Below are 17,855 nucleotides of genomic sequence, written 5' to 3'. Positions count from 1 at the left end.
CTCTGAGCATACGAAATAAGTTAAGAAGTCTTGTGGAGAATAGGCAAATCGAAAAAAATTATTTTATGGGACATATACGTAACTTCGATGATAGCTGCATTTAGTACCTACAGAAGTATGTGCATCAGTACAATGATTTCAAAGCGTATGACTGGATTGAGTTAAAAAGTAGTCTGAAATGGGCTGATGTGGAACAGCCGTACCAATAATTAATTCTGCAGATGCCAACGACGACAACTAACAGTAGCTGAAGATAGATTGTTTGACGAGGTAAACTGCATTGCAGATTACATCAGTCACGATGTTCTGAAGAGATGCGAAGATATGAAGAGCAACACGGAGGAATGGTGGTTAGAGCTGTTCAGAAACTTAATGAACTGCACATACCACATACAAACTACCTGGCCATCGTCCAATATGTAGTCGGCTTACCAGGGACGAACACACCTTCAGAACGAGTATTTTCGTTGATGAATGCTATGTGGAATCACTTAAAGTTGAGACACTACATGCAATGCTGATTGTAAAATTCGATATGGGAATTTGTAAAAAAATTTATGAAATTCTAAATCAAACCCGAGATTTAGTAAAAAAATGTCACTCATGACAGAAATATGATTTTAAAAATAAATGAAAACTTAATAAATTATATTTCATTTGTAATTTTAGCACAGTCAGGATACATGGTCACTTACCCTCAATTCCCATCCATATGCACAAAATGTCCTTCATTGACCTTAGCCGTCTTAAGCAAAAACCATTCAAAATTTGCCAGACTCCAATATTTAATATAGGCACTTCCGAAAATATTTATGAAACTGTAATACGAGGTGCATTCAAGTTCGAAGGCCTCCGTTTTTTTTTTCTCTGGACTGGAAAGAGATAGAAACATGCGCATTGTTTTAAAATGAGGCCACGTTCATTGTCAATACGTCCCAGAGACGGCAGCACCGTACGGCAGATGGAATTTTACCGCCAGTGGTGAGAATGAGAACTGTTTCAAATACTTAAAATGGCGACGTTTTCCTTACTTGAACAGTGTGCAATCATTCGTTTTCTGAATTTGCGTGGTGTGAAACCAATTGAAATTCATCGACAGCTGAAGGAGACATGTGGTGATGGAGTTATGGATGTGTCGAAAGTGCGTTCGTGGATGCGACAGTTTAATGAAGGCAGAACATCATGTGGCAACAAACTGAAACAACCTCGGGCTCGCACAAGCCGGTCTGACAACATGATCGAGAAAGTGGAGAGAATTGTTTTGGGGGATCGCCGAATGACTGTTGAACAGATCGCCTCCAGAGTTGGCATTTCTGTGGGTTCTGTGCACACAATCCTGCATGACGACCTGAAAATGCGAAAAGTGTCATCCAGGTGGGTGCCACGAATGCTGACGGACGACCACATGGCTGCCCGTGTGACATGTTGCCAAGCAATGTTGACGCGCAATGACAGCATGAATTGGACTTTCTTTTCGTCGGTTGTGACAATGGATGAGACGTGGATGCCATTTTTCAATCCAGAAACAAAGCGCCAGTCAGCTCAATGAAAGCACACAGATTCACCGCCACCAAAAAAATTTCGGGTAACCACCAGTGCTGAAAAAATGATGGTGTCCATGTTCTGGGACAGCGAGGGCGTAATCCTTACCCATTGCGTTCCAAAGGGCACTACGGTAACAGGTGCATCCTACGAAAATGTTTTGAAGAACAAATTCCTTCCTGCATTGCAACAAAAACGTCCGGGAAAGGCTGCGCGTGTGCTGTTTCACCAAGACAACGCAACCGCACAGCGAGCTAACATTACGCAACAGTTTCTTCGTGATAACAACTTTGAAGTGATTCCTCATGCTCCCTACTCACCTGACCTGGCTCCTAGTGACTTTTGGCTTTTTCCAACAATGAAAGACACTCTCCGTGGCCGCACATTCACCAGCCGTGCTGCTATTGCCTCAGCGATTTTCCAGTGGTCAAAACAGACTCCTAAAGAAGCCTTCGCCGCTGCCATGGGATCATGGCGTCAGCGTTGTGAAAAATGTGTACGTCTGCAGGGTGATTACGTCGAGAAGTAACGCCAGTTTCATCGATTTCGGGTGAGTAGTTAATTAGAAAAAAAATCGGAGGCCTTAGAAGTTGAATGCACCTCATAAAGATCTAGAATTTAAAAAATAGAACCTCACTTATATTAGATATATTACTTTAAAAGTAAATGAGTTCTTTTGTCACCTACGTTTCTTTCCTACCTTCAGAATAACCGACAAACTGAGTCACGTGTTCATAGTCCGTATCTACATCCTCGAAACGTCCCGCACTGGGATTTGAAAGACTAGGCCTCATTATTAGTCATGTCAGTACAGCCAATAATTCGACAAAAGTTCAAAGCCAATAGTTCCCCACTAAAGTACCGTAAAAGGAATAGTCATATAAAGGATCAACCATAACTAAACAAGATTGACCACACATTATCACAACAAGAACTCATGAAAAAAAAAAGAGAGGTAAAAGTGTTGTGTAGTAGACAATGTCACATACTACGATACTGTCGATATAAAAGAAAGAACATGTGTAATAAGAAATCCACTGACCACCTATCTCGCAATATTATCTAAAAATAACATTTACTTTTCCTTCCTCCACATCTTTCCGAAGTAGTGAGGTTTTGACAAGGCTTGTAGTTATGCCTTTTTGAGCGACTAGAAAGGCCAATCGTTTCTGCAGCTCTTTCAAGTGCAATATGTAATGAGAGTTTTGCTTTCTCATTTGCCCCTTCCGACAGAAATTTGTTGGAAATAGATATACATGGTGGTTATAACTAAACTTTCGCTACTCGAGACAGCTCCAATGAAAAATGAGTGAAACTTTGTGGAAACATTTGTAAGGAAGTGCGCAAGAGAAATAACGAATAAACCATTTAAAGAAACACATTTTAATTTCCACCAGAGGGCAACGTATGTTAACTGCGTACCACGTTTACATTCAGGTTACAGAGTTTGCTAAATGTGACGACCATTGAATCCACGACAGCCTGGAACCACACTAGAGACTGCTTCCTTACATCTCTACATCCATCTTCGACCTCCAACTTGTGTTAGTCTACCATTGATAAATCCTGTCCTTCGGTTAATCCCAGTGCCAGAGATCACATGGGTAGCGATCTTGGTGGCACACAGTTTGGAGCGATTGACCAGTGATTCGGTTTTCTCCAAGCGTGTACGGAGTAACCGTGTTACCTCGCGGACAGTGTGAGGTGGCGGAGCTCTATCGCGCTTCAAAACAGTCGAGTCCAAAGCACCTCTCTCCTATAGAGCAGGGAACACATGTGGTGAAGCAGACCACAGTATCGTGTGCCATTCGCGCTGCGCATCCTTGGTCCTTGAAGCCCGAGTTTCTCAAAGGAAAATGGACCAGTCATGAATTTCGCCGTGAAGCCACACCACGCATTGATGCGTTCACTATGCGGGGCAACATCATGAACGTTCGTTGGCAACGACGTTCCCAAAATGCGAAAATTGTCAGCGTTCATCGCCCCAGTGAGCGTGAAGTATGCCTCATCACTCTACAAAATGTCCCAAGGCCACAGGTCGCCAGATTCAACCCTAGCAAGAAACGTAATAGCAAGTCTGCTCGAACCTCCTCTTCATGTGCCAAAGTTGGTGCATAGTGTGTAGTTTGTACGGATACCATTTCTTAATTGTTCGCAGCACTTTTCGAATGGTGGATCATTGAATGTTCAGCTGTCGTGACACAGGTTGAAGACTTCACATTGCATCCAGCATTCTCAGCAATGGCAACAGTGACTTCCTCAACAGTTTGTGGCACAACTGACTATCGGCCTCTCCCAGGAGGAATTTACGGAACGCCAGTTAATTCGAACTTCCGAACCATGTTCTTCAACCCCAGCGCAGAAAGAAGACGCCTCCATATTCCTTCAATGCATTGACACTCGCTCTACTGCTAATGTTTTGATGAACAGCTTTACGAATAAAGCACTGCTCACTTTGTCCAAACCCACGTTGACTGTTTGCTACTATAATTCACTCTGATGCTTGTGTTTCAACCCTGCGTCGTCGTACCAGTATCGACACCTAAAGAAAAGTCTTGACACTAACTCTACTAAAAACACAAATCCTTCAGCGCACAGTCTGAACATGACTCCTATAAATTTGGGTATCCATATGGTTAAACGTCTATACTGGCACAAGTAGCGAAATTTTAATTATAACCGCTTTGTACTTGGAGCCATGATGTGGGGAGCCTTCGGATATGACTTAGATCACAGCTGGTAGTGACGGGCGAATCTTTGGCATACTGGTACGTCATGGACACCCTGCATCCATTTTTGCGACCTTATTGTGATACCATTTTTCAACAGTATAATGCTCGTCGACACATGACATGTGTCTCTATGAACTGTCTGCGTGGTGTTGAGGTAGCCCCATGGTCGACAAGGTCCAGAGAGCAGTCATTGAAACAACATGTGTGGTACCCACTCGGACATCAAATCTGCTCCAGTCACAGTATTGAGGATATGAAGAACCTCCTAGGACAGTTTAGGACCACCTTGACTCAGGAGAGAACAAAACGACCTGATGATACCCTTACCAACTGTGTGGTGTTGAGGTAGCTCCATGGTCAGCAAGGTCCAGAGAGCAGTCATTGAAGGAACATGTGTGGTACCAACTCGGACGTCAAATCTGTTCCAGTCACAGTATCGAGGATATGAAGAACCCCTAGGACAGTTTAGGACCACCTTGACTCAGGAGAGAACAAAACGACCTTACCAACTGTGTGGTGTTGAGGTAGCTCCATGGTCAGCAAGGTCCAGAGAGCAGTCATTGAAGGAACATGTGTGGTACCAACTCGGACGTCAAATCTGTTCCAGTCACAGTATCGAGGATATGAAGAACCTCCTAGGACAGTTTAGGACCACCTTGACTCAGGAGAGAACAAAACGACCTTACCAACTGTGTGGTGTTGAGGTAGCTCCATGGTCAGCAAGGTCCAGAGAGCAGCCATTGAAGGAACATGTGTGGTACCAACTCGGACGTCAAATCTGTTCCAGTCACAGTATCGAGGATATGAAGAACCTCCTAGGACAGTTTAGGACCACCTTGACTCAGGAGAGAACAAAACGACCTTACCAACTGTGTGGTGTTGAGGTAGCTCCATGGTCAGCAAGGTCCAGAGAGCAGTCATTGAAGGAACATGTGTGGTACCAACTCGGACGTCAAATCTGTTCCAGTCACAGTATCGAGGATATGAAGAACCTCCTAGAACAGTTTAGGACCACCTTGACTCAGGAGAGAACAAACCAACCTGATGATACCCTTACCAACTGTGTGGTGTTGAGGTAGCTCCATGGTCAGCAAGGTCAAGAGAGCAGTCATTGAAGGAACATGTGTGGTACCAACTCGGACGTCAAATCTGTTCCAGTCACAGTATCGAGGATATGAAGAACCTCCTAGAACAGTTTAGGACCACCTTGACTCAGGAGAGAACAAAACGACCTTACCAACAGTGTGGTGTTGAGGTAGCTCCATGGTCAGCAAGGTCCAGAGAGCAGTCATTGAAGGAACATGTGTGGTACCAACTCGGACGTCAAATCTGTTCCAGTCACAGTATCGAGGATATGAAGAACCTCCTAGAACAGTTTAGGACCACCTTGACTCAGGAGAGAACAAAACGACCTGATGATACCCTTACCAACTGTGTAGTGTTGAGGTAGCTCCATGGTCAGCAAGGTCCAGAGAGCAGTCATTGAAGGAACATGTGTGGTACCAACTCGGACGTCAAATCTGTTCCAGTCACAGTATCGAGGATATGAAGAACCTCCTAGAACAGTTTAGGACCACCTTGACTCAGGAGAGAACAAACCAACCTGATGATACCCTTACCAACTGTGTGGTGTTGAGGTAGCTCCATGGTCAGCAAGGTCCAGAGAGCAGTCATTGAAGGAACATGTGTGGTACCATCTCGGACGTCAAATCTGTTCCAGTCACAGTATCGAGGATATGAAGAACCTCCTAGAACAGTTTAGGACCACCTTGACTCAGGAGAGAACAAAACGACCTTACCAACTGTGTGGTGTTGAGGTAGCTCCATGGTCTGCAAGGTCCAGAGAGCAGTCATTGAAGAAACATGTGTGGTACCAACTCGGACCTCAAATCTGTTCCAGTCACAGTATCGAGGATATGAAGAACCTCCTAGAACAGTTTAGGACCACCTTGACTCAGGAGAGAACAAAACGACCTGATGATACCCTTACCAACTGTGTAGTGTTGAGGTAGCTCCATGGTCAGCAAGGTCCAGAGAGCAGTCATTGAAGGAACATGTGTGGTACCAACTCGGACGTCAAATCTGTTCCAGTCACAGTATCGAGGATATGAAGAACCTCCTAGGACAGTTTAGGACCACCTTGACTCAGGAGAGAACAAAACGACCTTACCAACTGTGTGGTGTTGAGGTAGCTCCATGGTCAGCAAGGTCCAGAGAGCAGTCATTGAAGGAACATGTGTGGTACCAACTCGGACGTCAAATCTGTTCCAGTCACAGTATCGAGGATATGAAGAACCTCCTAGAACAGTTTAGGACCACCTTGACCCAGGAGAGAACAAACCAACCTGATGATACCCTTACCAACTGTGTGGTGTTGAGGTAGCTCCATGGTCAGCAAGGTCCAGAGAGCAGTCATTGAAGGAACATGTGTGGTACCAACTCGGACGTCAAATCTGTTCCAGTCACAGTATCGAGGATATGAAGAACCTCCTAGAACAGTTTAGGACCACCTTGACTCAGGAGAGAACAAAACGACCTGATGATACCCTTACCAACTGTGTAGTGTTGAGGTAGCTCCATGGTCAGCAAGGTCCAGAGAGCAGTCATTGAAGGAACATGTGTGGTACCAACTCGGATGTCAAATCTGTTCCAGTCACAGTATCGAGGATATGAAGAACCTCCTAGAACAGTTTAGGACCACCTTGACTCAGGAGAGAACAAAACGACCTTACCAACTGTGTGGTGTTGAGGTAGCTCCATGATCAGCAAGGTCCAGAGAGCAGTCATTGAAGGAACATGTGTGGTACCAACTCGGACGTCAAATCTGTTCCAGTCACAGTATCGAGGATATGAAGAACCTCCTAGGACAGTTTAGGACCACCTTGACTCAGGAGAGAACAAAACGACCTTACCAACTGGTTGGTGTTGAGGTAGCTCCATGGTCAGCAAGGTCCAGAGAGCACTCATTGAAGGAACATGTGTGGTACCAACTCGGACGTCAAATCTGTTCCAGTCACAGTATCGAGGATATGAAGAACCTCCTAGAACAGTTTAGGACCACCTTGACTCAGGAGAGAACAAAACGACCTTACCAACTGTGTGGTGTTGAGGTAGCTCCATGGTCAGCAAGGTCCAGAGAGCAGTCATTGAAGGAACATGTGTGGTACCAACTAGGACGTCAAATCTGTTCCAGTCACAGTATCGAGGATATGAAGAACCTCCTAGAACAGTTTAGGACCACCTTGACTCAGGAGAGAACAAAACGACCTGATGATACCCTTACCAACTGTGTAGTGTTGAGGTCTCCATGGTCAGCAAGGTCCAGAGAGCAGTCATTGAAGGAACATGTGTGGTACCAACTCGGACGTCAAATCTGTTCCAGTCACAGTATAGAGGATATGAAGAACCTCCTAGAACAGTTTAGGACCACCTTGACTCAGGAGAGAACAAACCAACCTGATGATACCCTTACCAACTGTGTGGTGTTGAGGTAGCTCCATGGTCAGCAAGGTCCAGAGAGCAGTCATTGAAGGAACATGTGTGGTACCATCTCGGACGTCAAATCTGTTCCAGTCACAGTATCGAGGATATGAAGAACCTCCTAGAACAGTTTAGGACCACCTTGACTCAGGAGAGAACAAAACGGCCTTACCAACTGTGTGGTGTTGAGGTAGCTCCATGGTCAGCAAGGTCCAGAGAGCAGTCATTGAAGGAATATGTGTGGTACCAACTCGGACGTCAAATCTGTTCCAGTCACAGTATCGAGGATATGAAGAACCTCGTAGAACAGTTTAGGACCACCTTGACTCAGGAGAGAACAAACCAACCTGATGATACCCTTACCAACTGTGTGGTGTTGAGGTAGCGCCATGGTCAGCAAGGTCCAGAGAGCAGTCATTGAAGGAACACGTGTGGTACCAACTCGGACGTCAAATCTGTTCCAGTCACAGTATCGAGGATATGAAGAACCTCCTAGAACAGTTTAGGACCACCTTGACTCAGGAGAGAACAAAACGACCTTACCAACAGTGTGGTGTTGAGGTAGCTCCATGGTCAGCAAGGTCCAGAGAGCAGTCATTGAAGGAACATGTGTGGTACCAACTCGGACGTCAAATCTCTTCCAGTCACAGTATCGAGGATATGAAGAACCTCCTAGAACAGTTTAGGACCACCTTGACTCAGGAGAGAACAAAACGACCTGATGATACCCTTACCAACTGTGTAGTGTTGAGGTAGCTCCATGGTCAGCAAGGTCCAGAGAGCAGTCATTGAAGGAACATGTGTGGTACCAACTCGGATGTCAAATCTGTTCCAGTCACAGTATCGAGGATATGAAGAACCTCCTAGAACAGTTTAGGACCACCTTGACTCAGGAGAGAACAAAGCGACCTTACCAACTGTGTGGTGTTGAGGTAGCTCCACGATCAGCAAGGTCCAGAGAGCAGTCATTGAAGGAACATGTGTGGTACCAACTCGGACGTCAAATCTGTTCCAGTCACAGTATCGAGGATATGAAGAACCTCCTAGGACAGTTTAGGACCACCTTGACTCAGGAGAGAACAAAACGACCTTACCAACTGGTTGGTGTTGAGGTACCTCCATGGTCAGCAAGGTCCAGAGAGCAGTCATTGAAGGAACATGTGTGGTACCAACTCGGACGTCAAATCTGTTGCAGTCACAGTATCGAGGATATGAAGAACCTCCTAGAACAGTTTAGGACCACCTTGACTCAGGAGAGAACAAAACGACCTTACCAACTGTGTGGTGTTGAGGTAGCTCCATGGTCAGCAAGGTCCAGAGAGCAGTCATTGAAGGAACATGTGTGGTACTAACTCGGACGTCAGATCTGTTCCAGTCACAGTATCGAGGATATGAAGAACCTCCTAGAACAGTTTAGGACCACCTTGACTCAGGAGAGAACAAAATGACCTTACCAACAGTGTGGTGTTGAGGTAGCTCCATGGTCAGCAAGGTCCAGAGAGCAGTCATTGAAGGAACATGTGTGGTACCAACTCGGACGTCAAATCTGTTCCAGACACAGTATCGAGGATATGAAGAACCTCCTAGGACAGTTTAGGACCACCTTGACTCAGGAGAGAACAAAACGACCTTACCAACTGTGTGGTGTTGAGGTAGCTCCATGGTCAGCAAGGTCCAGAGAGCAGCCATTGAAGGAACATGTGTGGTACCAACTCGGACATCAAATCTGTTCCAGTCACAGTATCGAGGATATGAAGAACCTCCTAGGACTGTTTAGGACGACCTTGACTCAGGAGAGAACAAAACGACCTTACCAACTGTGTGGTGTTGAGGTAGCTCCATGGTCAGCAAGGTCCAGAGAGCAGTCATTGAAGGAACATGTGTGGTACCAACTCGGACGTCAAATCTGTTCCAGTCACAGTATCGAGGATATGAAGAACCTCCTAGAACAGTTTAGGACCACCTTGACTCAGGAGAGAACAAAACGACCTTACCAACAGTGTGGTGTTGAGGTAGCTCCATGGTCAGCAAGGTCCAGAGAGCAGTCATTGAAGGAACATGTGTGGTACCAACTCGGACGTCAAATCTGTTCCAGTCACAGTATCGAGGATATGAAGAACCTCCTAGAACAGTTTAGGACCACCTTGACTCAGGAGAGAACAAAACGACCTTACCAACAGTGTGGTGTTGAGGTAGCTCCATGGTCAGCAAGGTCCAGAGAGCAGTCATTGAAGGAACATGTGTGGTACCAACTCGGACATCAAATCTGTTCCAGTCACAGTATCGAGGATATGAAGAACCTCCTAGAACAGTTTAGGACCACCTTGACTCAGGAGAGAACAAAACGACCTTACCAACTGTGTGGTGTTGAGGTAGCTCCATGGTCAGCAAGGTCCAGAGAGCAGTCATTGAAGGAACATGTGTGGTACCAACTCGGACGTCAAATCTGTTCCAGTCACAGTATCGAGGATATGAAGAACCTCCTAGAACAGTTTAGGACCACCTTTACTCAGGAGAGAACAAACCAACCTGATGATACCCTTACCACCTGTGTGGTGTTGAGGTAGCTCCATGGTCAGCAAGGTCCAGAGAGCAGTCATTGAAGGAACATGTGTGGTACCAACTCGGACGTCAAATCTGTTCCAGTCACAGTATCGAGGATATGAAGAACCTCCTAGAACAGTTTAGGACCACCTTGACTCAGGAGAGAACAAAACGACCTTACCAACTGTGTGGTGTTGAGGTAGCTCCATGGTCAGCAAGGTCCAGAGAGCAGTCATTGAAGGAACATGTGTGGTACCAACTCGGACGTCAAATCTGTTCCAGTCACAGTATCGAGGATATGAAGAACCTCCTAGAACAGTTTAGGACCACCTTGACTCAGGAGAGAACAAAACGACCTGATGATACCCTTACCAACTGTGTAGTGTTGAGGTAGCTCCATGGTCAGCAAGGTCCAGAGAGCAGTCATTGAAGGAACATGTGTGGTACCAACTCGGACGTCAAATCTGTTCCAGTCACAGTATCGAGGATATGAAGAACCTCCTAGGACAGTTTAGGACCACCTTGACTCAGGAGAGAACAAAACGACCTTACCAACTGTGTGGTGTTGAGGTAGCTCCATGGTCAGCAAGGTCCAGAGAGCAGCCATTGAAGGAACATGTGTGGTACCAACTCGGACGTCAAATCTGTTCCAGTCACAGTATCGAGGATATGAAGAACCTCCAAGGACAGTTTAGGACCACCTTGACTCAGGAGAGAACAAAACGACCTTACCAACTGTGTGGTGTTGAGGTAGCTCCATGGTCAGCAAGGTCCAGAGAGCAGTCATTGAAGGAACATGTGTGGTACCAACTCGGACGTCAAATCTGTTCCAGTCACAGTATCGAGGATATGAAGAACCTCCTAGAACAGTTTAGGACCACCTTGACTCAGGAGAGAACAAACCAACCTGATGATACCCTTACCAACTGTGTGGTGTTGAGGTAGCTCCATGGTCAGCAAGGTCCAGAGAGCAGTCATTGAAGGAACATGTGTGGTACCAACTCGGACGTCAAATCTGTTCCAGTCACAGTATCGAGGATATGAAGAACCTCCTAGAACAGTTTAGGACCACCTTGACTCAGGAGAGAACAAAACGACCTTACCAACAGTGTGGTGTTGAGGTAGCTCCATGGTCAGCAATTTCCAGAGAGCAGTCATTGAAGGAACATGTGTGGTACCAACTCGGACGTCAAATCTGTTCCAGTCACAGTATCGAGGATATGAAGAACCTCCTAGAACAGTTTAGGACCACCTTGACCCAGGAGAGAACAAAACGACGTTACCAACAGTGTGGTGTTGAGGTAGCTCCATGGTCAGCAAGGTCCAGAGAGCAGTAATTGAAGGAACATGTGTGGTACCAACTCGGACGTCAAATCTGTTCCAGTCACAGTATCGAGGATATGAAGAACCTCCTAGAACAGTTTAGGACCACCTTGACTCAGGAGAGAACAAAACGACCTGATGATACCCTTACCAACCTAATCAGTACGTGCATCAAGGCCTGAGGGAGTGAAACATGATCCCGATAATTGTAGTCATACTGCCGAGTTCTTTGTAGATCTGAATCAATCGCTGAAATAACATTACATACCCTCTCAGTTCACGAAGTTTCGTTTCCTCCTTCATTTCTAGGGGCTTCACTTTTTCTTGTCACTTCTTCTTGTCACTTTTCTTTGTATTATTTTCCTAAATATGCTGTTTGTTGCGTATTTTATATGCACGACTTCGTTATGTGATCATGCGCGAGAATTCTTGGATTTGCCATGGTACTGCCATTCCACTTGGTTCCACAGTCGGCAGATTAAAGATTTGCATTGGTTGTAGCATCACGGATTAGTACAATTAGCAATAGGTCTCCTTACCTGAACCTTGCGTCAGTCCTCTTTGAATGCACTGATGGATGTAAATTTTATGTATTTTCCAATCTGTCCTTCTCATGTTCTCTTTGACGTCGGAAAGTGTGTCTTTCTTGAGATAAATCTTTAAAGTTAATGCGATGGAGAAGTGGTCTGTAAGTATGGGATACGGGCGTAGGGCATACTTCCCACTTACTTCGTTGCGCGATATTTGAAGGGTAAATTGTGAGGAATGTCGTCCATGATCAGTGGCCCGGAAGTAATGTGAATATTGGCGATCCATCATTGTGAGCGATTAAACTAACCGGGCTGACGATGTTCAGTACATCCTTCTCTGTACGTGTTAACTGTGACATGAACCATGCTGAAATCTTCGCCAACCACGTATGGCGAGTCTAGACAGTTGATTAGAGAATAGCATTCCTCCACTTCAGTCGCTTTTGGTTTACAGTATATTAGCACAGTAGTTATAACAGTCTTAGAAGACGAATTCCAGCTGCTATCACTTGAAAGGTTCTTATGGAGGTGTGGGACAATTACACCCACGAATCAATTAACAGTGTTGTTCCTTCTTTACTATCCTGTTGAACGATGTATGAGGCACCTACTAAAAAATTAGAATGGGGCTTAAATCATGTCTCAGAGAACGCAGGTATGATAATGTCTTTGGAAAACAACTCTCTTTGTATAAGCTCTCTATGTGCCATGGCTGATCTAGCATTTCACTGAGATACAACCGTTGTTATCATTTGGTGTGTCGAGGTGTCGTAAGACTTTCCCGATAGAACAGACTGAATTTTAGTTGTAAATTCCATAAATGAACGGAAAAAGTTTCTTGTGTAGATGCGTTTTTCTACCAAACTTTACTAGTTTGCGGAATTTTACGGTTTCATTCTAATTTCACTGCGACGATCTTTATCATGTTCAGTATATGAAGTTAAGAGGGGATACGGAAAACTGAGAACAGGACACAAAGGGAGCGTACTGGAGTGAAGAAGAGGAGGGGTCTTACACTGTGAGACAAATAGTGGGCCGGCAGTGGGTCCGCGTTGTTAGTGAGTCGGAATCCTGTGGTGCATTTTATAAAAGATTTGGAAAGCACATTGGTCGTCAGGTGATGGCGCTCTTCGTGTTGTTGCTGCATAGGGAAAGCCACTTGTTAAGCTTTCAGCTTCCTTGAATATTGTCTGCTGCTTCGTTGCAATTACCTTGGTCTGACGTCAACGAGCGTATTCAGGGAAGATCCTGCTCAACGCAGCATGCATATCGCGGGAATGATTGCACCGGTTTTGTATAGATTGGTATTCAGTGCGAAAATGCTCTCTACAATTAACACAGTTTTGGGCAGGTTAGAACTGGCTTCTAATCTGATTGAATCGGAGATAATTAAAACACTGAGACACCGGCGATGTGTCCGTTTGTACAGAACTACGCCTCCAATACACCATGATGTACTCAGGCAGCCTTTGTCAGTCGAAAGTGACTACGAATGTTTTATACGCCGTAACTGAACTCTTCCCATTTTTCTTTTTCATCGTATCATGTTAAATGCTGTAATAAAAGACGCGGCAGCATTTAAAATTATTCTTCACTAAGACGACTGATCACATTCCTTATTACGCTCTGACACTGAATTATGTGATCAGGTATGCACGTTTCAAGATTTCGTGCCAGAAGCAGTGGGGACTGCACAAATAAGTTGGCTGTCTTTGGCGCATCTAATTCGATTTTAATCTTGTTTCTTCCCAGTAAGATTATGTTTTGACATCCTTTCTCCACTGTGGATTTGCTGACAACACGAGTTTTTTTAATGCCACGAGGTGAAGCTGTCACGTAATTCCAACGCGACACTCTACATACATGACAGAGGGGCCGACACCGATATCTCTGTGACGTTTACTTTTGTTTGCTTAACAAGGCATTATCCATGTCTGTCCACCAGTAAAAAAAGAGTGATTTGTGTCCGTATTCCATACCACAGCAATGCTCACTTTCTTGACTGCATCAATAGTTACTGAAGGTTCTACCTGCGACATCTGCTCTGTGGCACGTTGCGGCCAGTGCCTGCGACCTCGCCTGTTTGTCTCGTGAAGCTTGTCCCAACAGTTTCTGCACGTTTGCCGCTCTTTTTCTCTCACGTTCCAATCTGCATTGAAATAATGACCATGGTTTCCATATCGATATCCGTATCGTATGCTGCGTCGTTCAGAACATCCATTACTTCCTTTACTGCACTGCGTAACCGCTGTCTCCTGTGTTGGTCGTTGTTCTGCTGACCTATGTAGGTGAGGCTCCCTTCCTTCCGCATACATGGCACTGTCCATGTCGTCAGAGAGTTTGCTCCACTCATTGTAAGGAGATTACTCACAGTTTCTTAAAATACTCTAAAGATTACTGCGCCACTGAATATGTAGTAAGGAGCTGCTGTGCACTGACAGAGCTGGTTCGTTCTGTGTTAATATCTGCACATATAATGCGGCACTGAAACCACAGATAGAATGGCCTGTTCAGAGAGACCCCTCCATTTTGGCTGAAGCTGCGGTACAGCTATCGATGAAGCGCCCAAAAGTAGAGGAGGTAACGAAATGTAACTTCACAGGTTGAGAGGGTAAGTGATGTTATTTCAGTGATTACAAAATCGAGTCAAATGTACAAAGCACTGTGCAGTATGAACCTACTTATTATTATGACGTTGTACCCCATCTGGCTTGGATGTATGCACTAACTCAGTTGGGACATAAGGCTGTTGTATCATTCCTTACGCGAAGTTTCCCCACAACTGTTCTAACTACTGCTTGACACTTGACATCCTGGATACTGGGACTGGGATGGGATTGATGTGAGAGCTGGTCCCCTGCTGGGGACAGGTCTGGGAATCTTGCAGGCCATGGGAGTACCTCAACACCATGTGGAGAGCACATGTGTGGATGATTATTTTTCTGGCGAAACATGGCATCGCGATACTGTCACATGGGAGGTAGCACATGAGGACATAAGATCTCCGTGACATACTGTTGCCCCGTGAGGGTCAGCCATTGCCAGCCGTGACCTGATGTCAAATCCCACGGTACCCCAGGTCGTGATGCCGGGAGTAACGCCGTTGTCTCCCACCACAAAATTGTAAGAATGAGACTTCTTCCTAGGTTGCGGCCATATTCGCAGGCAATGGACATTCAGGGTAATGCAGAACGTGATTCATTTCTGAACATAATTTGATGCCATTCATCACGACTCCGTGCTTCCCACTGACTACTGCACTCCAAAGACAGCCTTTGGTGTTGAGGTGTTAACGGCAGCCTGTGCGTGGAATAGTAATTCCCTACTTTGGCTACTGCTAGTATCTGACCAATTGTGTGGGATGACACAAAATGATTCAGGGAATTGGGCAACAGGAACAGATGGGAAGGGGTCACGGTGTGCACGAAGCACAATACAGTGATCCTCCCTTGTGGTGGCGAGCTGTGGCCGACGGAAACCTTGATGACGAGTCCGCCTGCCCTCGTGTTGCCGTCCAGTCGGAGACTGGGCCTCTGTCACAACTCTGCATGTTGTACGACTCTACACCTGGCTAAATGGAGACCCACAGTGAGGCCCTTTCAAACTCTGTTAGATGCTGATTGCACTTTTCACTTGAATACGCCACATCTCTGTGTCCTTCACAATTATCATTCGATATATGATGCTTTTCACGCCTAGCGTGTATTCTGCCAGGCCTGGTAATGGCACTGAACACTAATAATACTAATGCAATCTAGAGGCCGTTGTGTTAGGCCTGTTGGTCGATTTTGGAATAACCGTGCTGGGAGGCAGCGCAACAGCTAACACAAAGAGTATGAATCAGCATGAAATTTACGTAATGAGAAATTGCCGTACTTGAATTAAAGCCTGAATTCTTGTTGTAACTAAACTGGTGCCATGAACAGTCTTCCTTATAGCGTAAGAAAATACAAGGAAACGTACCAATACTGAAGTCACACAAATCGTATTTTGCAGCAAACTTGGTACTTGGTGCTTACCAAAAAGTCAGTTGCTCGATTATTACACACACACACACACACACACACACACACACACACACACACACACATATATATATATATATATATATATATATATATATATGTGTGTGTGTGTGTGTGTGTGTGTGTGTGTAAAATAGTTAAGCTGACAACATTAATTTACCTCTAATTTTCTGTGCTTGCCAATCATAGAGTTCATCCACTAAATCTTGATGATTAGCATATATAAGATGTCTTGCAGGGTGGAAGAAATTACTACTTCTTATGATTGCAGGCAAAAATCATGCTTGTGAAACAATATTGGCGTAATAAATAAAAATATTCTTGCATCTATGATAGCTCTTAGTATAAGTATTTTCTTGCATTTTTTGTGACACATATCACTTACTTCTACATTGTTGATGCACGAGTAAAAACTGCACGTCTTTTTGTGTGAGATCTAAGACATGAGTATTCTCAAGCGAGACTGAAATAAAAGTTGATAAAAAAATGTGGATATTCCCCGGACATTGCTCCTTTGTTACGGTGATAATTTTAAAAGCCTAGCTTTGCCGTCTTCTGCGGCAATGTACAAATGTCTTATTACTAAGGAGAAAAGAAAACATTCATAGAAATTAATAACGAGGAAAAAATAAAAAGGTATGATATTCTGAGAAAAAATTAAAAGGTATTACCCACCGTTCTACGTGTTACAGACACATCCGTCAATGATGTGTGCATGTACGGAGTTACATTGATATCCAACCATATCTTCCGCGTGCTTCACTTTTTTTTCTGGAAGTGAATATTGCTGAAACATGCTCAGTATTACCCGTCCCTACAGGTAAACGTATTGCCTGCAGGCGATCACGATCCGGAACGACAGCGGCCGGCTGACGCGCGACCAGATCGAGCGCATGGTGGCGGACGCGGAGCGATTCCGCGCGCAGGACGCGGTGGCGCGCGAGCGCGTGAACGAGCGCCACCGGCTGGAGGACTACGCGCTGGCAGTGAAGCGCGCACTCGACGAGGTGGGCAGCCGGCTGGGCGACGAGGGGGCGCGGCAGCGCGCCACGGCCGCCTGCGACGAGGCGCTCATGTGGCTGGACGCCGTGCCCGACGCCAGCAAGGACGACGTCCAGCGCCGCTTCAGGGAGCTGCAGGCCGTCTGCATGCCCGTCATGACGCGCCTGCACCAGACTGGCAGCAACACGGGGCCCACCATCGAGGAGGTCGAATAGGGTGTCAGGGCTGCCAACCGCCTAGCCCGGAGATAGGCAACCGCTCTGACGAGCTGCTGGAGATCCCTATGCACGTAGCACTCTGCCCGAATTTCGCCGGCCCAGTTTGAGGCCCGTACTTGCCGTACGATAGGAGTTCGATACTGGTGCTGACGAACTAGGTGCGTCGTGCGGAGAACGTGTGAACGTCGTTCGATTTTCCACAAATTGCTGAAGCTCTCTGCTTGCCTCACATTGGAGGAGACCAAAATTTGGAGTGTAACATATTGGGGATCGATTGTGTTGACTGGAGTACCCACTGCTCTGGTTGGATGATGTACATAACGCTAACTGTACTGCTGTCAACTTACACTACACCAGACAGTGGGAGCTCTGTATGTACCCTGTGGTGTGCCTGCAGTATGCCATCCCTGGAAAAGGACTGGCGTAGCACTGAAAGAGATCCACATTGGTGTCTGAGCT

General features: G+C 45.7%; 1 protein-coding gene across 1 annotated transcript in view; it reads left to right on the top strand.

Annotated features, from left to right (window-relative positions):
* The window catches only part of LOC126457903 (heat shock protein 70 B2-like), a 123,581-nt gene extending 106,188 nt beyond the window's left edge, over window positions 1–17,393 (top strand). Inside the window, exon 7 of the mRNA XM_050094583.1 lies at window positions 17,016–17,393. Within this exon, the coding sequence (XP_049950540.1) occupies window positions 17,016–17,393 (378 nt within the window). The remainder of the gene's footprint in view (window positions 1–17,015) is intronic.
* Window positions 17,394–17,855: the final 462 nt, after the last annotated feature.

The sequence above is a fragment of the Schistocerca serialis genome, chromosome 1 (genome assembly GCF_023864345.2).
Source record: "Schistocerca serialis cubense isolate TAMUIC-IGC-003099 chromosome 1, iqSchSeri2.2, whole genome shotgun sequence".
In the NCBI taxonomy this organism is placed as follows: Eukaryota; Metazoa; Arthropoda; class Insecta; order Orthoptera; family Acrididae; genus Schistocerca; species Schistocerca serialis.
Note: the sequence above shows the minus strand (reverse complement) of the source record. Positions and strands in the feature narration are given on the sequence as shown.